This window comes from Phragmites australis, chromosome 6 (genome assembly GCF_958298935.1).
Source record: "Phragmites australis chromosome 6, lpPhrAust1.1, whole genome shotgun sequence".
In the NCBI taxonomy this organism is placed as follows: domain Eukaryota; kingdom Viridiplantae; phylum Streptophyta; class Magnoliopsida; order Poales; family Poaceae; genus Phragmites; species Phragmites australis.
The window spans coordinates 39169465-39193764 of record NC_084926.1 but is presented as its reverse complement, the minus strand read 5'-3'; the positions used below and the strand labels follow the sequence as shown (position 1 = coordinate 39193764).

Genomic DNA, 24300 nt, shown 5'->3' with positions numbered 1-24300 from the left:
CTGTATCTCTACGAATACCTAGATTAGATATATGAAAATGATTTATATCATCTGTTTTGGAAATAATTTCACTCGTTATGCTTATAAGCAGTTCTTGTAATCCACTGATATTTTGGATCCGTCTACCTTATCTACCAGGACCACCAACATTTTGGAGCCATGGGGCGAAGCTCACACAATAGCGTTTTATATAGTGTCTGGATTTGCAAAATTAAAAGTTTAATTGTTGTATAAGAAAACTCAGTACCCAAGGATAATTTTATTTGCCCTTAATTGAATTTTGAAAGCGATGTTAAAAGAACTCTGACACGGGTGCACTTTCGGAGGTACGAAGCGCGTGCTTACCCTTTTTCCCATGGTATGCTTGCGCCTAGACGAACAGATGCTCCAAACATGAAATGAAAAGAAGCAGACAGTGATTCTGCTGCAGCCTGTGGACTCTATCAAGTACAGTAGGCTGAAAAATTCAAATCCTTATATTGCATTCAAAACCACACTACAATACATAAATCTCTGAAATTTTGAAGTCTTCCTAATTTTTATTTTAAACATGAATGTATACTGCTTATTTTGTGCCCAAATTAAAAATTTACGTGCGCCGTGCATGGATGGATGAGCGCACGTTATTTTATATCAAGATAGGAGTATTTATATACAATTATTTTAGTATTTCGTATTCCATCTGACATTCTTAATTTCGTTCGTTCAATGAGACAAAAAGCAGAAGCTCATGTGTCTTAGATCCGGTTTTGCACATACTGATCATCAAAGCATGTGAGTGTGGCCAATAGGTAGGATCCTCACCTCTCACACGACTCTACCGCTAGCAAAGTGTCGAATTGTAGTAGATGACAGACAGGCATACATACATACATATATACATACATATACCTATAAAGAGAGAGAAAAATTAGTCTGTATTTTTAAAAATACATACTTTCTATTATAATATACCATATAAATAAACTGGATATACTCCTTTATCACTATAAGTATACTTATATACTTATTTTAAGATACTTCAATATGAACCATATGAAAAAATTAAAAAGAAGTCTATCAATTTTAATAGATTTTAATAATACCTTTATATTTGTACATAAAATATAATATACTTAAAAAATATGTGTAAATATCTTTAAAAAGTATATATATCACTTAGATGATCTTACATACTCACTTGCTCTCTCTATATATATATACCATTTATCATATAAGATACTCTTATGTTATAAAATACGTATATAAGTATATACTTCTAGAGTATCATTTATCATATGAGATACTCCTACTTATACGAGATACTCCCCCCTCTCTATATATATATATTATTTGGACGACCAGACTGTAGTGTCAATTAAAAAAATTATACGGGTTTTATCCTTTTTAAGTTCAGGCTCCATCACAACACCAACAGGGGGGGGGGGGAGAATAGAAGTTTTGGCCTCGATAAACAGAAAAACGATATGTTTGGAACACAGGAATTTCATATTCCATAAACAACCCAGGATACATATATCTTGGAGAAGTAGAAAGATAACTTCCACAACGGGAGCAGCACGCGCGTAGATCACACGGATGAGAAGACAGAAAGCGATAATCCTAATTTACTTGCAGCACGTGCCATTACCATCCTCGATCTGGCTGGCTCTTCACAAGCCGCTCACGGTCCATGATTTCCTCAGACCTCATGCGTGTCACTAGACAGATCTGCAGGGACGCGTTTTCCTTTTTCTTTATCGTGTGCAACCACCACTCGCAGAGAAATTAAGCTGGTGAGTGAAAACACCAGAAAAGCACACCATTGGAATTTTTAGATTTTGACCATTTTCAAAAACTTTTTTTGCACATCAACCTATGGGAAAACAATGTCCAAATATAGACCTTTTTTATGACCCCTGTGACTATTAGCGTCGTTGTTAAATACGATGTCATGACAATTAACGCTATAGTAAATATCACGTATGATCTTACAAGTCTAACGTAAAAGATTATACATGATTGTCACGGTGCTAATTGACACGGCACCGTATTATTTAACCACGTCGTCAAATGTTATGACATGTTATGACGCTATGCAAAATGGCCTATTTTCAAAAAAATATTTTTGCAAAGGCCTATTTATAAAATATGTTTGCAAAAAGGGACAAAATATAAAAAATCTCACCATGCACCATACCAGCATCGAACGTACAAACGTGTCGTACTGCTAATAAATACTACCCCGTAACTACAAATACCACTCAAAGGATAGCTCACAAGTTAGCTAGCCGTGCTAAGACGGCCTTTAATGGAACCCGTCGAGGACATTGTACATAGCCGGCCGTTAGTTGTAGAGCTTGTGATCCCTCCTCTCATGGCCATGGACGCCGACAAGGCCACAATGAAAAAGATCACGAGCACAAGGGGTGCTTGCACCGGACGGAGGATGCTTGTTTGGTTGGTGACATCGTAATACCGGTCATAATAAGCATGAAAGAAGCGTTGGCGTGCCTAATTTCCTTGTGCTCAACTGCAATATGAACCATTAAAAATCTTCGACGACTTAGATTGCGCGGTTGCAATCACCTAGATTCGAGTCGAATTTGGGTGCCTTTCTTCTTGCTTATATGAGGATACCTAGTTCATCCCATGAAATCTTCCACACCATAGCAATCCGTCACTCTAGAACCCCTTGCTTTAGCTTTCCATCCTCATTGTGGAGTCCATGGATTTTTTTTTTTAAAAGGATATCCTTGTGGAGTCGGAGACATTAAGGCAGAGCAAGAAGATCAAGACTTTAACATATATTCCGTTAGAAAGGAAAAGATCAAAAGAGAGGAGTGAGAGAGGTGGACACCAAGCAAGCTCTCCACTTATTCCTTATTAGCAGGCAATTATTGCCATGCTTTGCATCCTTGGTGCCAAATTTTATCCCTACATAGTAGCGTGCCACAATATTTTTAGTGCTTTCACGTGCAGATTCTTTTGTGTATGGGCATTGCTTGTTTTGGGGTTCCCATGTTCCTTCTTGTTGGGGACAGACAAAAATGGTCCCAGTACAGTCAAGACCAGCACAGAGGGTAACGTGAATAATGTATCTATACGTACTTGCCGTATGACGCAAGGGGCTTATACTTTAAGCAACGTGCTATACCAACAACCGATTTATGCCCCTCCTAGATCAATACAATTGAAGGTTCCAATGTAACATGTTAAGAAGATGCTGAGTATGTGTACTTGCGTGCAAAATTGCCCTTCACCTTATCAGGTGTGATCGCAAATCATAAAGAAATCTGTATACTGCAAAAAATGAGAACGAAATATTATGGAGGTAAAGATGAACATCATCACAGAACGTGGTACATTAAGGAACCATTAGAAGATGGGGAAAAAAAATCTCAACTTTGGAATTCCTGGGTTCCAAATAAGCTCTAAGATTGATCCAACGCCTGTTATGGTTTACTGCACTATATTAACCCCCAAAAAAACCATTATGCCCCTAAGGATTGTGTTTGGAAGAAAAATAGTAGCTCTCAATCATCTAGTCCAAAGTGCTCCAATTAAAACAAAAGCAAGATTTGCTAAAGAGAATGCTTGAAACACAAGCCGGCCAGGGACCACACGAAAGAAGGGCTCTAAGATCATCTCCAATCAACTACTCATATTTGACCCCCTATTCCTCTTATTTAGGGGCTCCTCATCCAGATTTTATTCCCTAGTTCTCAGCGCGTTCCAACCGACCCCTCATATTTAACCCTCTATATTTGAATCATCTCTATTTTATTAATATCTGGTAACTCTCTCTCCCCTCTCTCCCCTCTCTCCTCTCTCTCCCCTCTCTCCCTCTCTTCCCGACGCCGGCCAGAGCTCCCTCTCTCTCCCCGCTCCTTCTCTCTCCCTGACCTCCCTCTCCTCGAGCTCCCTCTCTCCACGCCTCCACGGCACGGGCGGGCGGGTGAGGGGGCGACGACGCAGCATGGGCGGGCGAGCGGGTGCAGGGAAGCGCGGGCGGGCAGGTGCGGGGCAGTGCAGCGACGCGGGAGGGGCCGTGCGCGGGCGCGGCGGCGCGAGTGAGGGGCCGGATGAGGAGCCCCTAGATGTAGGAGATGATGGAGGAGATTTAAGAGCTCCTCAAATAAAAGGGGGCGGATAGGGGGTTTCGGTTGGAGACCGATTTTCATCGTTTTTTTTCTCAAATATAGGATAAGGGGTAGGAAGAGGACTCGGTTGGAGATGTTCTAAGGACAGATGTTATGCCTATAATGATATCACCGGCTCACCGTCACCCTGCTACTTGTATATGAGTGAGCACAAAGGAATTTGAGAACTCCAGGGACAAATATAAAAGACTACAGTTTGACAAAATGAAAACATCATCTACTACAGCAGAAAGTGCGAGTATGCTTGACCCATAACCTTGCTAAGGATTGAGAACAGAAAATGTCTGCTACTTAGAGCGCCTCCATTATAAATGATTTGGACATTGCCGCTGAGGTACGAGGCTTGACCGACGTTGAGAGAGATCGATTAGATCAATCCAGAGAGCGGCTAGCCAGACTTCTTCGTGAAGAAGAACTCAAGTGATACCAACATGCGAAGGTGACGGACGTCTTGCTTGGTGATAACAATACCAGATATTTTCAGATGGTTGCCAATGGTAAACATAGGAAGAAACGAATCTTCTGCCTGGAACAAGATGGTCACAAAATTAAAGGCGAGGCAGCTCTGAAGGCCTTCATTACAAATTTCTACAAGAGATTGTTTGGACCACCTGATAACAACTCCTTCTCTCTTGATGAGTTCAGGAATGAGGATGTCCCTTAGGTCTCAGAGGAGGAAAATGTTTTCCTTACGGCCCCTTTTTCGGAGAAGAAAGTATGGGATGCTGTGTTTGATATGGAACACAATAAAGCGTCTGGCCCGGATGGGTTTCTGGCAGAATTCTACCAAAAATTATGGGATGTCATAAAGTTTGACTTGATGAATTTATTCCATGAATTACATGCGGGTGAACTACTGTTGTTTAGCCTTAATTTTGGGGTGATAACACTTCTGCCGAAAATCAAAGAGGCAAACTGCATCCAGCAACACAGACCTATTTGTTTGCTAAACGTCAATTTCAAGATTTTCACGAAGGTGGCCACCAATCGGATTAATTCCGCGGTGGATCAAGTGGTTGGTCCCACTCAAACTGCCTTCATGCGAGGTTGAAATATCCTTGAGGGAGTTGTAATATTACATGAAACAATTCATGAGTTACATAGAAAAAAAAATTGAACGGGGTAATCTTCAAGGTTGATTTTGAAAAGGCTTATGACAAAGTCAAATGGTCCTTTCTGTTACAGACTCTTCGGATGAAAGGCTTCTCACCCAAGTGGATCTTTTGGATTGAGACTTTCATTTCGGGAGGTAGTATAGCAATTAAGGTGAATGATGATGTTGGACCTTTTTTCCACGAAAAAAGGTCTTCGACAAGACGATCCTCTTTCCCTGATTTTGTTCAATATTGTTGCTGATATGCTAGCCGTTCTTATTAAAAGAGCCAAATCAGATGGGCAAATTTGTGGAGTAGTGCCTCATCTTATTGATGACAGTCTCTCTATTCTACAATATGCAGATGACACGATTCTCTTTATGGATCATGACCTGGAGAAAGCTCGCAACATGAAGCTATTGCTTTGTGCTTTTGAGCAACTATCAGGACTTAAGATCAATTTTCAAAAGAGTGAATTGTTTTGCTTTGGCGATGCCCAAGGTATGAGCGAACAAACTCTTCGGGTGTGGCACTGGCAGCTTCCCCATGCGGTATTTAGGGGTTCCTATTCATTATAGAAAACTAAGGAATGCGGATTGGAATGGGGTTGTGGAACGGATCGAGAAGCGACTCAGTAGTTGGAAAAGGAAAACACCTTTCAACAGGTGGACGACTGATACTGATTAATCCAGTTCTTAGCAGTCTGCCTATGTACATGATGTGCTTTTTTGCGGTACCGAAGGGGTACTTAAAAAACTTGATTATCTCTGCTCAAGGTTCTATTGGGAAAGTGACGATCAAAAGAAAAAATACCGCCTTGCTAAATGGAACATTTTGTGCCGCCCGAGAGACCAAGGGGGTCTCGGAATCCATGATCTAAATATAAAGAATATTGCCTTACTCAGTAAATGGCTTTATAAGTTACTCATGTCTGATGGAATGTGGCAACAACTGATACGCAACAAGTATCTGGGTTCAAAGCCTCTATCGCAAGTCCAGTGGAAAGCTGGGGACTCACACTTTTGGGCCAGCCTTATGAAAGTGAAGCGAGATTTTCTCCGCTTTGGAAGTTTCACAATCAATGATGGTGCCCAGATCAGGTTTTAGGAGGACCAGTGGTTGGGAAATTCAACTATGCGGGAACAATATCCATGCCTTTACAACATAGTAAGGAACAAATAGGATACTGTAGCGGAAGTCCTCCGAACCTTCCCTCCGAATGTTTCTTTTCGAAGGGACCTTATAGGGCCAAAATTACCAGCGTGGAATGCATTACTTCCGCGAATTGCTAATATTGTGCTCAGTCAAGTGCAAGATGAATTCCACCGGAACTTAACCTAAAATGGACTGTTCTCGGTGAAATCTCATTATCTTGTCTTAGTACATTGTGATGTTCCCAACGTTAACAAACGCCTTTGGAAATTGAAGGTCCCACTTAAAGTCAAAATCTTCATTTGGTACTTACGCCAAGGCATAGTGCTGACGAAGGATAATCTGGCTAAGCGTAATTGGCAAGGCAGTACGAAGTGTTGCTTCTGTCACAAAGAGGAGACAATCAAACATCTGTTTTTTAATGTCGGCTTGCCCGTGCTGTGTGGTCTATCATACAAGTGGCTTCAGGACTTTTCCGACCTTGTAGTGTATCTCATATGTTCGGTACTTGGCTATAGGGTATTAGAAAGGACTTGAAATCACAAGTCCTGCTGGGGGCGGTTGCTACTTGCTGGTCGTTATGGTTATGCAGGGATGATATGGTGTTTGATAAGAGAAATATTAATTCTTCTTTGCATGTTATCTACCAATATACTCACTGGCTCCGTACCTAGGTCATCTTACAGAGGCCAGCTTCTCGGGATATGGTTGCACAGGCGTGTCAATAATTGGAGCAGGTGGTCAGGGAGTTTTTTACCCAGGAGTTTGGATGGCGGTCTAGTCGGAGAATTGGCGCACTTTAGCAACTCCTGTCTCTTTTTTGATAGACTTTTATGATGTTTTCTTTTTTCCTCTTTTAGCTGGGTGCATCTTAGTTATACAGAGGCCGGAAGTGTTCTCAGCTCGATTGTATCATCTTGATGTATTTGATTGAGTTCAATAAAAGCTTCCATTATCGAAAAAAACTTAGAGCGCCTCCAACAGCTTACTTCTCAATGGTTGGTCTATAGCACAATTAAAGTTTTAATTAGTCCACCCACACATGCTCTCTCTCAACTAATCACCATGTACCTTTTGTCTTGTATATGATTAAAAACTAGCTTTTCTCTATCTCTTCTTCACCTCTCTCCACCTAGACAAAAATCTGATGTGAACTGCCTTATAACTAGCTCACATGTATTGTTGGAGATACTCCTAGCTCATGTTTAATTTTAGGTGAATAGTAAGAACTCGACATCAGCATAGCGTGTCCTAACTATTACTCCGATGACTTATATTCTTAGTGTAGATCATCAAACATGTTCTACACCCTCCAATTAAAGTGTGTGGAGTTTATACTTTGTAGAGACCTTGTACATAAAAATGTCCGCTCATGATACTGCCCCCATGCTACTCCACTACAAAGTACAAATGACATGTGAGTACTCCTGATCACGGAAAATGCCCTTTCTTGTTCTTTAACCTCGCCTTGGGAACAGATCCATCCTAGCCTCTAGCTGTTTGTTGGCATTGATAACAGTGCAGGAAAGCTAGCATACCTAACAAAAGCACTACTGTACCAACTCCCATTCCTGCTCTAATGTTCATTTACTTCAGACCAGCTAAGATATCTTTGTTAACCAACAGTGATCAATAAGATCTTAAACTCGTGTACAGATTTGTGTCCCTGTTTTATCTTGGTGTCTCTTTCAAGCACAACTGACTTGATAGTCGTCTCTGAAGTCAGAATTATGGCCTTATGGGGCACCTTTTTCAATGGAGAAATATAAAACTACGGAAAAGCTTACACGGACTTCAGTCTTATGGAAGCTACAATAAAACCAACTATTTTAAGCACTTCCTGTTTGGATCCCTAGTCCTCACAAGTCAGGACACTAAAAAAATCCAAAAAGACTTGTGCACCCCGCAAGCGATTCAATCCAAAACCAATACTAATAACCAGCTACAACCACGGATCGTAGGCTCTAGAGAACCCAAATTCACAGTTCTTCACAAAAGGGAACGTTACTATATGATGTTGGTGCCAAAACAGAATATAGGAAGCCCATGCCTAATCACAAGGACACTATTGAGTACGTTACTATTGAGTACGCACTCCATGAACTTATAGGAAAACCATGCTAAATCGGTAGCATGATATTTCAAACGATCAGGGTAGAACAACCAAACGGAGCACTACACTATTAGTGTATGGGTTCGAGAAAGTATTTGAACTATCCCTTTATTCCTCTACGGGCCTTTTTCGCCTAACTTTAGCTTGCACGGAGCGCTATGCACCCTTTCATCCTATCAGATCAGTCTCATTTATCAATATATTTAGCTCATACTATTCTGACGACATAATTCAATTCAACCTCTATAGAGTATAGACCAAGATACCAGGAAACATAGGCGAAAGAATATGTACCAGCGTAGGTCCTGGATAAGGCAAGTATCTCACGCAGCTGCACTCCATTTTTTAGCAACTTGCCTCACGTAATTTCACTTCTCACCATCAAACACTGAACCCCTTGGATTCATTTCCTTTTGTGAATCCTCATCCCATCTTTCACAGTTCATAGTTCCAGAAACCCCATCTTTCATAAGGTGAGGCTGAGCCAAAAGTTTTAACCTCACTAGCCTGTACAGAAACTGCGATAGCCAGATGGGAGTCCGAAATCTGAACAACCACTTTCTGAGTCCCCGGCACTTGCGGCATTCGACTTCCAGTTCCACATACATAATCCCAGACCAGCATGGTAACTGTCATCCATAGATGTGAACATATTCTATTATTCTCCAAAGCATCCAGCACACCGACACCCAAGGATTTGGTATGCAGTTGACATAGCCGACAGTTGGTACCATGGTTTATCGGATGAAGTCCCATCAACACACCCTAATGTAAACAATTCGAGCTTTGCATTCAAACAGTGATTTCAAAGGAGCTGGTGCGCCAGCCTTTCATACCTAGCACATATAGCCAACAAGTTGGCATCTGAATCTAGAAAATGCCAGATATGGCATATCCATGCTCAGGCAGTTCATCCACTGCTTTCGATGCAAGAATTCCTTGTCATTTCCATTGTGTATTTGCCTCCACAGAGGCTCGTTCGTACCCTTAAATCATCTTCCAATGACATCCCACCAACTATTAGTCAGTAGAGGAGCAAAATCAGCTCATATAAGGATGATATAACATGGCACTGCAAAAAAAGCAGACAATACATTCTAACTGAATTTTTTCCTCATCCAACCAGTAACAGTTATTACCGGGCAATGGGGCATCCACCAAAAAAGATATCTGAAAGATTGGCACGCAGATATTTGCTGTTGAGGTGAAGAGCTGACTGTAGATCCCTGGGACCGTGCCTTAATGGAGAACAGCTGAGACAGCACAGACGCTTTTCCTCTGCTGTTCTCTCATAACAACCCTGACAATGACTTGCCATCTACTGATGCAGTTTACAAAAGGTAACATGCAAAAATGCCTTCCAACTGCAAATCTAAAGCAGCCACTGTAGTGTACAATAAGCATCGGAGCTGTCCTGAACTCAGATCGCTCTGGATGACAGATCTGAATTCTGATAAATGCAATCAGCACTTTATCTTTGCTTTGTTTTGCTTCAGTACTGTTATATGTGTGCAAGAAACTCCCTGCAAAAGGCAAGACAATATTTATGGATGAGATGGACACTAAGGCTACTGCCACCATGGACCACCATCCGGACTTTGTCACAACAAATAATAGGGCCAGAATAGATACCAGGACCAGACTAAGGTCGGTGGTAATAATTCAATTTCAGTAACTCAGGACCACGAACAGGGAAGATGACAGAACTGTGTGGATAAAAGCTTTGTAATTTTGATTACTCGTGAACATTTTTCCTTGGAAGAGCTCAATATAGAGGGCAGAACACATCAGTGACATTTAAAAGCTTTTCCTCTGTTTATCCCACTCCTGTAGCGATGCAGACACAAGCACTGTCAGCTCAGCTAGCTGTGAATGGAGAAAAAGACAACATTTCCAATCATAGAATAGCTTTGCGTGATCTCCATGCATTTAAACGCTCTCAATTTTGCAAATAAATCTACTTCGAATAATTCATAAATTTCAGAAAAAATAAGTTTAACAAGTATATATTTGTTAACTTATAACAGAATATATTGTGCACCCTAGTATTACACACTTACAATAATTTGAAGACTATAGCAGGTGACTCAAATGATTGTTAGCTGCATAATCAGAAAACAACAGACATAGTCAACATTCAGGAAATAATAGAGAACAACAAGAATGAACTTTATAGAACAGCAATTCATGTCATACTTTTTACCCAATGCAATGTGCAAAATGACAAATGCAAGGGAACACGAGTAACACGGCAAGATGTAGAGTTCTACAGCCAAATAAATATGGTTTTATTGTGGTGTTGAAGTCAAGTAAGTGCCTATGCAAGTGAGTAATGTTCCCTAAGTGAAACTGAATTCTGTCGCAGCATTGCCAGCCCCCTATTGTCTTGTCAGCTTAAGTATAGACCATGAGGACCATGACCAGGAATATTGCCTCAATATTGTTACAAACCTTTAAATTTGAGTGAAATGAGCATATTGGCTTCATGTTGTCATATAATGAAGACAAATGTAACACGACTGCATGTCGTCACATAAATAATGAAGAAAATTGTAACACCTTACACATAAAACATGCCCCAAAAACCATAAATTGAAAAAAAGAATCACGGCAGGTAGGGGCAACTCCGTGTGATTCATTACACTTGTGCCCACCCTACAAGCTAACTCGTTCATATGGAGATAGTAAAAATGTAATGTAAGGCAGTCAGCGTGTGCATACTTGTCTTAACGAAAATTGCAGCCTCAGTTTGGTATTGTTGCGCAAAAATATGTCATAAGTATACATGTTTATATGCTTTATGTAATGCACTAAACTAAACTACAATATGGTAATGGAACACAGAAAAGGTTGCCTCTAATGGTAACAACAATTACTTTCCGTGATAAATGGTTGTATACAGTATACAGTTCTTCTATTTTTTTTCCTTGACCAGGGAGAGGCATTCCCCAGGCATTGATTTTTTTAGGTAGGGGGGGGGGGGGGTACCGAACCCTGGCTGGCCAAGATCACACTAAAATCAGATTTCTCAAGGAGGTACCCGCTGCGAGCACCCGGATTCGAGCCCAGGTGGGTGGCCTCCTCGATGGGAGGCTCTACCAACTGAGCCTTTTGACATGATACTTGCCCAATTACCTGTACTTTTGTGTACAAAAAGGTTAAGGACTAATGTGCATGTAAACAGGTTTCCTGTCCAAAATATCACCATGCAACGAGCTTCCAGAAATTTCAATATTGAGCTATTATTCTTTTATCCTACACCTGGATATGGATATATTAATTAATATTTCAGAAGCTGCGTGGAGAAAAGCTCTACTCAAATGGTTGTCAAAACAACCTAACTGATTGAGATATGCGATGCAAGAGCTGTAAAGCATACGCATAAAATATTCCAAAAAAGAACACGTTAAATAATGAGTGATAATGGAGTAGAATTGAATGTGGCATACTAAAACTACATACAGCAATTTCGCTCCAGATTTAATGGACGCTCATGAATTAAAAACCAAGGGAAAAATACAAAAACCCTTCAAAGTGCTTTCTTTTCTGTTTTTGATCCCACTATCTGGAGGATTAGTATGATCAGTTCTCTCTGGAAGAGGATACTGTGTGAGCAGCACCCTTCATAGTGCCTACATTGATAACCAGGTTGAAAGTGCCAACAATATACCCATAGCACCCAGTCCGTACATCACAACAGTTTCAGTATTCTTGCCCTCCAGCTGTTCCAGCAGAATCTCTGTCCATCCATGGGACGTTAACTGCGCCTCCTGCATTTTGCAATTTGTAAAGCATTAGCTCTTCGAAACAAAACATCTGAAAACTTTCTCAGACTAACATTCACCTCTTCTATGTTTGATCTTCCAGTGCCAGCCTCATTCTTTAACATGAAATGGTCATGTAGATTATCTCCAATGGGCATCAGAGTTTCATCGTCATGTGCAGCCAAGAAACCTGTGTAGGCTGAATCCGTGTGGAGTCTTCATGACTGATCCAAAGAAATTTGTCACAGGCACCTAAGGACAGAAGATAAAGAGAAAAGGCTTGCGTATGAACAATAAAAAGGTGAATTACAATTTAGAAATACATATAATTTCAGAATTACCACGTTTAAGGGCCGCTCATAAATATCCATTCGATAATACACAGTAGACAACAGCATGGAAGGATTGTATGAGTTGAAAAGACTGTAATGTAAGAAATGAGAAGGTTATAGAATATAATATGAACATTAGAGTGTTACTATCCGGTTACATTGTTTTTGACATAGAAAACTGAATATACTTGAGTGTCATGCCAAATAGTTTAGCTACAGAATTTAAGAAACAACAGACTCCCAAAGGTCAGCAAAATCAACTGAAACAACATTTGAGCCTGGCATAACAACAATAATTTGTTTGGCATAGAGGCTCCTTTCAGCTGTTATGTCAAATAGTTGCATATCCTCCTTGTCCTCTAGAGCCGCTTTCCATTCTTGTCCTACTTGTTGGGCAAAAAGATAGATGCCATTCTTTTTCTAAGAAAAAAAAAAGATGCTACTCTTATATCCCAAAATATATGTTCCAATGTGACCACAGAATAGCAGTAAGCAGATAATACAAATTCACACAAATCTGATAAAAGCTTGCCAGTTGCAGCAGTGTTTCAATTTTTTATATGGTATCAAAGATAGTGTAACGATACATAAAGAACCCAAACTATGCAGCTCTTCTACTAACATGATATCACATGAAAACCGTTAAGTGGAACAAGAGACTCAATCACATCTTAAAACAGAAACACGGAGCCATATTTTTTTTATTCAATACATATCCCAGTAAAGCCTAGAACAGGCATTGTGTTTGGAATATGGCAATTAATGAACTTACAATCAGTACGCATAAACATAAGAAACAGCATTTGAAGTCTGCTTTACACTTTTACCTGTTCAGTGAGGCATTGCTATACATGTTCAATTTCTCAAAGAAAGCAAGTGTATAATAGGTAAACCTATCCACAACAGAAACATCAATCTGCAACAAAAATATATCAGACTGATCAGCTTCATGAAAACTAGTAAGGCATACATTTGCAAGGAATATCTGTCACAATTGTGAATCGAAAGCACATTCTCACATCTGAATCAAGATGGTGAGAATAAGAGTTTTCACCCTTCATGCTGCTACCGATCGCCAAAACACCAGGTGATTGAAGCTGCAGAAATTCAATATGTCAGGTATGGCTGCAGAGATATATTATATTCAGATACAGAAAATGTGTAACTGTGCCACATAATGGCAGATTAGATATATTAAGCCATCTTGTCTAAATCTATAGTGACGCACATGGCCAATATGTATATGTCAAGAAGTATTTCAAGAAATTTGACCAGTGAAACAAAAACAAACCTGTGAAAAGAGAGTAGCAGCTTGGCAGGTGTCTACCATTATCAACAGTTCTTTAAATCTGAGAGAGAGAGAGAGAGAGAGAGAGAGAGAGAGAGAGAGAGAGAGAGAGGTGAGAATCGACAATTGCAAACTGAAGACAGATAGGCAACATTTGATTGTTGAAAATTCCTTGATTTTTACCTATGGGGGTTTTGTATGTTAAAATGTAAGAAAAAACAAAATAAACTGATGAACAATAGCCCACCTATGCTTCTCCTTCATCTGCTTTACTGCATCTGCTAAGTCATGGCTCTGAAGCTCTTCAGAATCTTGGAACTTCAAAAATTCATCACCACCATGCCCAGTCATGTACAAAAGAATATGGCTTCCTTCATCACTTAGGAGACGCTTTGATCTAGGTACAGCACTTTCATGTCTGCCAGTCAAAACTCTTACAAAGTTTTCAACTGTCACCTCGTACCCTCGATAATCAACCTGTCATTAGAAACTAAAGAGTAAAATCAAAGCATTAAGATTTGCTGTTTTTTTTATCATATGGATTAGACACGCATCTTGTACGCTAAAGTAAACATTCTGAAGTGCATTGTGTAGTGATCTTAGGCACTATGATGTTATGGTTCAACAACAAATATTTTCAGAGTACAGAGATTCACCTCAACATTGTCACCATAAAGATTTAGCTGGTGGTTCTCATTGTTGAAAACTTGGGCAGGATAACTGCTCCTAGGATTACAAGCATATCATCCGCCAACATAAGTATGATTCGCTCATCAGGTATTCCTAATCTATTAACAGTTCTGAAAGGAAACAAAAAGTATACAATAAGCGATAAGCTGTAGACAGGACAAGGATTAAAACTCCACATGAATCTAAATCAACATGCTACCTGTAGAGGGACAGAGTATTCGCCATATGCCGATAATTAAACCTTGGAACATCAACAATAATTAGTAAGAGATATGTGCAAATAATGTAAAAGCATTATCCATCTAGTTGAATGCTATTGCTAGATTAGATTATGATAACTTAACATGCATTCCAAATGCAAAGTTGTGCGAATCCAGATCAAAATTGTTTTAAAAAATGAACTTGTTAAGTTAGTGAGTCACAACCGGACTCCCGTCATCACAGTTGAAGCATTTAATCTTTGAAGTGCCATTATTCTTACCCAACAACCCCAGCAACAAAATGGCGGATTTGTTGTCAGATTGCCCCCTCACCCTCCCAAAAAAAAATGAGAAATCAACTACCAAATCATACTACATTTTGGTAATAATCGCAGTCATTGCAGTAAAAACAGTAAACTGACTAATAATTGGAGGTTCAAGAACTTCATAATCTACTTTTTGCATGTTTTAGCACGATTAACTCCACCTCGGCAAGATCACGCGATGATCAATGGAAGCAACCATTACAATTTGCTTTTTTTTTTTTAGGAAATGGAAGATTACTGCTTGCGTATGAAGGCATTAATTCACTAGCTACGAAACAGAGATCTAAATCATTAACTAGAAAATACACAAACAGTATCATTTGCGTGATCCTCCCCCAATTTGATCTCACGTGAGAGGGCAACAAGCTGACCAGCCCCGTGAAGTCGAAACAAATATGTAACTCCCTAAACCGTCGCACACGCGAAACCTGCCGAACGCATCCTTCCGCCTATCCACTCCGCTGCAATAGGACCGGATCCCTCGCCAGCCGGGCAGGGCAGACAGCGCCGCGGCGCGGCGGGGTGAGCTATGGTGTGTGGCGTGGAAGGAGATGGACGGCTCACCAGAAGCGGGAGGTGCAGACCAGCACGGCCCAGTTGTTGTTGTGCATCGCGGCGTGGGTCGCCGCCGCCGCCGCGGAGGCGGAGGAGAAGGCGAGGAGCGCGAGCAGCAGTAGCGTCGGGAGGAGACGGGGGCGCGAGGCCCCGGGGCTCCGGCGTCCGTACGCCATGGCCGGCGCCAGCGAAGGGGTCGCGGACCGGGGAGGCTGCCGGTTGGGAATCACGAAGACGAGGAGCGGGCCGGCACACGCGACGCTCAACTGGACGGCGGACTCCCCGCGAGGTGGGCTTTAGTGGGCTTCAGGATTGAGTAAGCGGGCTGGGAAAACGAACGGGCCGTCAACAAGCGGGGCGCGTCCGTCCGTCCGTCCGTCCGCGGCGGGCGAGCTGGGCTCGTGGCCCGCCGGACGGCACGAGGCTGCGAACGCGGCAACGTGGGCGGCGGCCGATGCTTTGCTTCCCCCATGGGCAGAAAGAGACAAGTGGTCGGGATCCCACTCGCGCGTGCCGACCTCGCCATGTGCCTCCACAGACGGACCGTGCAGTGCGGTGCATGTGAACCCTTCCCTGTCACCGGACGCTTCGTGCTCGCGGGTCGGGATGGGGGCACATTTTACCCGCTTGCCTGCAGATGAAATGTAATTTTTATCTATAAGTATAGACAGATTTGAAATTAAACCTAATAGATATAGAGTGACTGGTATTAAATAGATCTACATGTGCTGTTTCGTCCGTATACCTACTTCATCCTTATTGTTTTGTTGAACAATATTGTTTAGGTTGCACTAAGGACTATTAAATTGTAAAATAATAATTATATGTGTAAACTATACGATAATATAGTAATATGATATATATATATATGAGATATTTGTTTATTATCTTAGTTGAGAGACAGATTTAAATTAATAATATTATTGTTATATACTTGCTTTTATGTTTAATGTATATTTACTATATTAGCGAGCATACAAACGTGTCTACATATCATGGATGTAGGTAACAATTTTTATCCGTGACTAATAATAGATGCAGAAGTGGTTTAAGAATGTGCACGGCTAAAGTGCAGAACGCTCGATGACACTCTCGTTTCTCTTGCTTTTCTTTTTTATTATTAAGCAGAACCTCCTTTTTACGCTTTTACAAAAGAAGGCAAAAGAACGTGCAGCATGATAGGGAAGGTAATTTCGTATAGATGTGAACATATAAGTTATCTTATTATCTATTTTTTATTTAATATTTATTTATCTATTAATTTTTAACATAGATAAATAGGGTAATAACCATACTTCCGCAAAGAGCGATGGAATCAATACTATATATTAAAGCTCTAAAAATTAGAGCGAGTGGAGGTGCTCAAGCACGGTAGGTACTGTTTATGTGGCCATACGTATGTATATATGTATATATATGAATATATATATATATATATATGTATATATATATACGTGTTTGTATGTATATATATATCCGTATATTTATATGTATAATATAATTTTTAGAAAAATAGCGAAAGGTATAATAGTTATATTGATAAATTGGTTGAAATAATCTAAAATGTACAGACTAAAACTAAAAAAATATGAAACAAATTTTATTAGGTTTGTATTACTGTCATCTACGTATTAAAATTATGTGCATACATAAAAATAATATTATTATTTTTATAATTAAATGAATGTGTTAAATATTAATAAATTTATAAATAAATATTGAGATATACAAAATTGATGAACCTAATTTTTTTAATTTTGTTTTATCATATTTTTTGAAAAAAAACAGGTACAACCTAAGCACGCCAATCCGCTAGTTTTCTCTACCAGCATGGCAACGCGACGCGAGTTCTAGAGAATGAAGCCATGGTACGAACGCAAGTACACAGCGCGAGCATACATCTGGGCTCTGGCAGCGTCTAGAGGGCAGCATGTGCTGTCCTTGTCGGTTTTTTTTCTTTTCTTTTTTTAACACCATGTCGCCCTCGTTGTTCTGGTAGACCGCCAGGTACCTAGGGCCGTACCGTACTATTTAAGGGCTCTGTGCTAAAATCAAAATTGGGCCTTATACCAAATACATGCAACCGGAAAATTACGGTCTATTTCCCCTTGACAGACATAATTTTTTTTTCAATATTGTCAAATTGAATTGTTCTCTTATAAGTGTGTAAAAATATCCATGTGTTTGAACAGGTAGAATATATACTTCATACTTAGTGATTGTTGATGTTTTGTTTAATTTCTATAAAATTCTCAAGTTCCAAATATGGCTATATTAAAAAATGTGTTTTTTTTATCGAATTTATTTGAAAATGAATTATCGTTGCCTCCGAATTGAAGCAGAAGACTAAGTATGAAGTTAAGTTTAGAAGTATTATAAAAAGAATAGGAAGGATGAACTGACGAATTGCCAATTGAGCGAAGTACGGCCCTGCAGCTACCGCTAGAAGTTTTACTGAAAATTACTACTACAGTATGTCAGTACGCTTGAGTGCATGACTCTAGAAGACTACAACAAGCTGAAACAGCTCCGGGTTCCTCTTTTTGACGAGGAGCAGACTAGAAGACTGAAACGTGCATGGTAAAGCGTCGGGAGGAGCTGTCTGATGTATCGTCCCGTCGCTCACACGTGTGGCATGACGACATGTACCGGTGTACGAGCAAACCGACCATGCCTACACCACACTGTCCGACGCCCATCGAATCCCACACGCTTGGCAGACGCGCTACAAGCTCGGGGTCGGGGAAAAGCTCGTGGAAATTCAACTCTGCAGGCTCTTAGCGTACCAATGTTCTCGGCCGTCCATCTTCTCATCGGATAATTATCATCATTTGATTCTTTTATCAATCCTACTGAATTATCTATTAATTCTTTCACATATCTTATATATATATTCACTCATCTCTCCAATATAAATTTTAATATAAATAAACGGTCTCATCTACCCATGAGTTTAGCAGAATTTACTTGTTCTAGAGCCTACAGTGTTGGCAGTGGACCACCGAATTAATACTTTTCCCCGCCTCACATGTCAGCCTTCTTGGCAGGAAAAAAATTATCAGTGATACATTCCGATATTTTCGTATTACCAGTTAGGCCTAGTAAATTTCTTTATGATCTAATTTTTTGTTTTTTAAATCCCGCATAACAACCACTACCGTTATATCTTTAAATCAATAATGCTCTCTTATTTCTACTTCCTTCATTTATCAATACTTATCACTTTTGACTACTTCATTTGTTTTCAAATACTTGTTACTTCACATTTTTTTAAACATAGTTTTTAATTTTATTCATACAAAATATCTCTTACCCGTCTATTTACGATAGATTTTAAAATATTTGGACTAGTTTTTAAGGGTATTTTTGTGTTTTTCTATTTAAAATTAATACTGCATTTGATATATTTTGGTATGCGTGTTTGATAAAAATGATAAATATTGAAAAAGATAACTCCTAATAAATATCTGTTACCGGCTAATAAAACCATGCTCCTTACCCCCGCCACCTTTCCTCGAACTCCCAGAGCCACCCTCCCACCCACGCAGATTGTGACGAAGCCACCCCGCGCCGCGTCAGAAGACACCCCCACACAACACCTGCACGCCACCCGCGCAACCCGACTCACGCCGGCGGCCACCGTGCAGCGCCCGCCATGGCTGTGAGCAACAACATCACGGCATGCGTGACGCTGATGGCGCTGATCTGCGCGGTGCCCGTCATCGCGTCGGGGGTCTGGTTCGCGTCGGCGCAGGGGGAGGAGTGCGCGCGCCTGGCTCGCTGGCCCGTCGCCATCCTGGGCGGGCTCCTCCTCCTGGCAGCCCTCGCCGGGTTCGTCGGCGCCTACTGGAACCGCCGCAGGCTCCTCGCGTTCTACCTCTTCGCCATGGCGGCGCTCATCGTGCTCCTCATCGTGCTGCTCGTCTTCGCCTTCGCCGTCACGCGCGGGTCGGGGGGCTACCCGGTGCTGGGCCGCGCATACGACGACTACCACCTCGACGGGTTCTCCATGTGGCTGCGCGGGTACGTCTCCGACGACCCCGGCAGGTGGGAGAAGATCAAGGCGTGCCTCGCCGTCTCCGACACCTGCAAGAAGCTCGCGCGGCAGGGCTCGTTCGTCACTGCCGACCAGTTCTACATGTCCCACCTCTCGCCGCTCCAGGTATATATCCATTCTCATCACCTTCTAACCTCACTACTGCTGCTCCTGCAAAAGAATCGCGTTGATGAAATGTTTAATGTTTTCCTCTTGGTTTTAACTTCTCTAGTCAAGATTGCATAATTTTCTTAGTACTTGTCAATATATAAACCTCCAATAAAAGCATGTTCAAATATGATTTTTTTTCTCAATATTGAAAAGCATTTTCCATTTTGAACATACATATTGGTAGCTAGTGACACTTAGCTGAAGCAAAAAAAGAAGAAGGAATTTTTCCATGTTTTAGGATCAATCAATCTCGAAACCTTTAGAGATGCTACTATAAGGGGATAGGAGGAATCAGATGACAAACTTTTCTGACAAGGCATAGAAAAAGTCAGGGGTTAAATCATCGGCATCTTTACCGTCACTGTGGCATCTTTCGCTAGTGTGCAAACGCCAAATGGTCCAAAGGGGCATCCATGTATAGTTCCATATAATCAACCTTTTCTGAAACAAATACTGGCATAGACTGGGAACACAATCGCGTGGTGGAGGAATTCTTGAAGAAAAGTGTCTTAACTTTTAATCCTCCCTTAAGCTCTATCTCAAACATTGGAATACAATTTTACCACAAAGTTCACTAGAAAAAAATTCATGTGAAATTCCCGCGTCTCAAAAGCACTGCACCCTTCGTGCAGTGAGGGAATTACTATTATTCACTAATTTAGCTACGTTTCGATGATTTGCTATCATGGTTCACATACCATTGACACAGGTGGTCCCATATCTCGGTGAGAAAAGGGTGACATCAGCTATTGGTAGAGACTGTAGGAATAGGATAGGAGATAAGGGTCGCATGGGACGGTGCCTAGGGGAGTGAGACTACTTCTTGTCAATTGTGGAGCTCTGCGTTAGTGCTAGGACGCTTGAGAGTCTTGTTCTTGGATTGGAGCGAGTGCTAGGACGCTTGAGAGTCTTGTTCTTGGATTGGAGCGAGTGCAGGCAGGCAGACAGCTAGCGTGGGTACACTGATAATCATCTCGGTATCCTCATTTGAGAGGAGTTTGTCTGTCTGTGCCCGCGTATTCCGGGCTGGTCGTTCATCCATCTAGGCAAGATCTATTTGGCACAATCTCTAAGCCCTGATGCGATCAAGGAAGCAAATTTCAGATCTACAGGTAGACAATGCTGCAAAATGACCAACTATTTTTTTTGCTGTAACAAAATGACTAAACATTTCATGCAAAGTTTCTTTGATGGAATTAGCTGCAGCTTCAGTTAACAGTTCGTGAACCCTGAACCTCTGATTCACCTGGCAATGTTAACTGACGCTGTGCATGGATGCAGTCGGGTTGCTGCAAGCCGCCGTCGGTGTGCGGGTTCAGCTACGTGAGCCCGACGGTGTGGACGAACCCGGCGCGGCCGGCGGCGGACCCGGACTGCGGGCTGTGGAGCAACGACCCCGGGCAGCTGTGCTACGAGTGCGAGTCCTGCAAAGCCGGCCTCCTCGGCGCGCTGCGCGACCAGTGGCACAAGGCCAACATCGCGCTCGTCGTCGCCACCGTCTCGCTCGTCGTCCTCTACCTCGTCGGATGCAGCGCCTACAAGAACGCGCAGGCCGAGGCCATCTTCCGACAGTACAAGTGGTGATCGCAGATAAGGGAATGTTCGGATGATGGGATTTTTCTTTCAGTAAAATCGTGAAAAATCCCCGGAGGATGACCATGGTCCAAACGCCCCGTAAAATGTGATTTTGCTATGTGAATTATGTTCTCCTTAGGCAGTGATTATGTATTTTCAGACTTCGGTTGTGGTTGTGCAAGTTGGGGATGTAAGATTTATGGTCAGTTTGCGGTTGAGATTTCATCATGTTCTTGTTTACTTGCTAATGACTGAAGTGGCCAGGTGAGATGTGTGAATCATTGGTTTTATGGCTGATTGGTTCAGGGGACAAACAGGTAAGCTGAGTCTGAGTGCCACTTTTCTGGGAGCTGTTGCTGCGGGTAGTCAGATTTCTTTCTCTGAATTTTTTCTAGCTAAGCGCACTGTTCTTGGTCTCTTGCCCTCATTGGATGCCATTTACTTCCACAGTCGCGTTCCGACAAGCGACAAGGCACATTACTTGACCACATGTCCAGTGACACTTCGCTGCTGTGATAGGATCCTGAATGTCAGCTGATGGTTCCATTTCAACAATTTCCTTCTATTTATTATATGTATAAAACCGCGCAAGATTATAATGGAGATAAAAATTTTACTAGTCCTTGCATACATATGATCTATCAAATCCGTTCATTTACGATAAGATTCATATTGAAGAGATATATAAAAAACATCATTAGACAAGTAAGAGAATTAATATGTAGATATATATCAAGTAGTCGGAATAAACGAATAAGGTAACCCGTGTGTCTACACCGCTTATGGAGTTGCCTTTCCCTTACAGCAACACTGGCATGTCTTAGGCACAAATGCGCACTACTGCATCCAGTGCCTCTGACAAGCATCGACAGACAACGACGACGAGAGCTAGTAGTTTATGCAAATGGGGGCACATCAGCCTGTCAGGCGAATGCTGCTGTCACCAGCCTACTTCCCTTGCTCCCCTGCCTGCTCGGGTTCAGAGCAGTCAGCAGCGGAAGCGCCGGGGGGATGGCACTTGCTGAACACCCTGAAGGCGGAGACGAGGGACAGAGCCACGAAGCATGCCAGCGCCGCGGCGTGCAGCGCCAGCGACACGGTGGCCTTCCCGCAGAACCGCCCGAAGTAGGAGCACACCTCGCCCCACGACACCTCCCGGTCGCCGCGCCGCGCCAGCTGCAGCACCTCCGCCGCCGCCGAGGCCGACGTCACCAGCAGGTACGCCGCCGCCTGCATGCCCCGGCAAAGGCGATGTCGTCAGACAATACTTGGAACGCAGCAACGTGACATGACTTTTGAACGATCTTCAGAAAGAAAAACAAATGTTCAACAACTTCAGGAGCCAGAGAAAAATTTCCAGCGTTCCAAAACCGTTGTCGTACATTTGTTAGCGGTCATTGTTTCGCGGCCAGGACCATCTTTGTTTGCATGCCAGCCTCTAGGTTGCGTGTCGTTGTTAGCATCACACTTTCCAGAGTTAGTGACATCTTAAAGCATTCATATGTAATGCTAAGGACGCACGCAAAATGTGTTAACTCGTTTGAATTGTGAAAATGCTAATGTCTGCTGCTAACACATGAAAAATACAGTCTCCGAAAACATTGGATATGACGAAGTTTCTCAGGTTGTTCTGAACATTACTAGTTTTTAAGTTTCCACTGTTCTGAAACCGCAGGATATGCGTTCCAGTATCCAATTCCTTGATGAACAATTGCTTTAACCCAATTGATCAAATTGGTCCTAGTAAGCAGTAGCTACTCCACAGATTAATACTGTAGTACATACATACTGGTGAACTTCAAAGGGGAAAAAAATAAAAATATGTTGCGTCAGACCTGGTCCAGGAGGAAAATCAGCCAGTCATATTGCGCGAGGGACTTGAAGGATGATAGCAAGATGGAGGCTACCGCGTAGGCAGCTGTGACGGCGTTGATGCCAACCAAATACCTGACAAACGATTGAACTTTTTTCAGAATAACGATACAGATTCATGATACAAATTATAGTCCCATGTTGTAAAAGAACAAGAAATCTCAATCATAGTGATTTGCAGAGAATCATCCAACTCCAAAGGGCATACAGTAAGAGAATCAAGAAACAACAAGGGGAAAATTAAGCTAATTAAGTAGGTAGCCATAACTTAATTACCGATGATAGTTGATCTTGCTTCTATTTTTCGCATCTGTCCGAAGTCGTAAAGTTGTTGCGAAGAAAATTGGAAAAACAAATTAAGCAGAACACACGCCGGAACAATTCAGATAAGCTGCTGCTTACTTGAATCCAGACAGATTGGAGAACCTGACCTCCCCGTAGGTGTCATCTGCCTGCCTGTTGGTGGCCATCTCCCACAGGGACGCCAAGGTGAGCGGGATCACGCACAACCTGAGCGCCATCTCGGGGAGCTTGAAGGCCGCCATGGTCTTCTTGCCTGCTTCAGACTCACTGCTCCCACGACCGTTCCTCATCTCCTACGTACTAGCTATAGACTGCCCGATCTCTTTCTTTCTTCTGTCTCTATCTGAAATCAGAATGCGTGCGTGAAGGAAGGGGAAGAAGAGGGAGACGAAGAAGAGGGAGACTTTGGGCACTAGTGTCCAAAGAGTGGAGCTATATAGACCCCCTATGCTGGAAAAGATTTAACGGAAAGGATTGCGATGAATGTGCTTCGTTAGAGCTGGCCCACATACTGTACGTGTGAAATGGGAACTTGCCTTGAAATAAAAGAATTAATTCAGTTAAAAAAAGAATGAAGACTACACTTGGAGTATGTTTGGTTATCAGAATTTGTCTCAATCTAGTTTGATGGATGTATATAATGTTAAAAAAGTTTGTTTGGTTGCTTAAATCCATTGTTACAGTATA

The 24300-nt window shown here is 41.8% G+C and overlaps 2 protein-coding genes and 1 pseudogene across 2 annotated transcripts; 1 reads left to right on the top strand and 2 right to left on the bottom strand.

Annotated features, from left to right (window-relative positions):
* Positions 1-11888: 11888 nt before the first annotated feature.
* On the bottom strand, positions 11889-15910 carry LOC133922400 (uncharacterized; annotated as a pseudogene).
* Positions 15911-19161: 3251 nt separating this feature from the next.
* Positions 19162-21686, top strand: LOC133922399 (tetraspanin-2-like). Its single transcript, XM_062367727.1, has 2 exons — positions 19162-19818; positions 21145-21686. Exons 1-2 carry the CDS (start codon positions 19312-19314, stop codon positions 21445-21447), a joined length of 810 nt encoding a protein of 269 aa, XP_062223711.1. The 5' UTR covers positions 19162-19311; the 3' UTR covers positions 21448-21686.
* Positions 21687-22144: 458 nt separating this feature from the next.
* On the bottom strand, positions 22145-24021 carry LOC133922398 (CASP-like protein 2D1). Its single transcript, XM_062367726.1, has 3 exons — positions 23713-24021; positions 23274-23385; positions 22145-22668 (listed from the first exon to the last, which is right to left on the bottom strand). Exons 1-3 carry the CDS (start codon positions 23901-23903, stop codon positions 22387-22389), a joined length of 585 nt encoding a protein of 194 aa, XP_062223710.1. The 5' UTR covers positions 23904-24021; the 3' UTR covers positions 22145-22386.
* Positions 24022-24300: the final 279 nt, after the last annotated feature.

Coding starts and splice junctions, on each gene's coding strand:
- LOC133922399 (XM_062367727.1), top strand. CDS start 19,312: ATGGCTGTGAGCAACAACATCACGGCATGCGTGACGCTGATGGCGCTG. Junction 19,819..21,144: donor CCCACCTCTCGCCGCTCCAG/GTATATATCCAT, acceptor GCATGGATGCAG/TCGGGTTGCTGCAAGCCGCC.
- LOC133922398 (XM_062367726.1), bottom strand. CDS start 23,903: ATGAGGAACGGTCGTGGGAGCAGTGAGTCTGAAGCAGGCAAGAAGACC. Junction 23,386..23,712: donor TCCAATCTGTCTGGATTCAA/GTAAGCAGCAGC, acceptor ATCGTTTGTCAG/GTATTTGGTTGGCATCAACG. Junction 22,669..23,273: donor TGATTTTCCTCCTGGACCAG/GTCTGACGCAAC, acceptor CGGGGCATGCAG/GCGGCGGCGTACCTGCTGGT.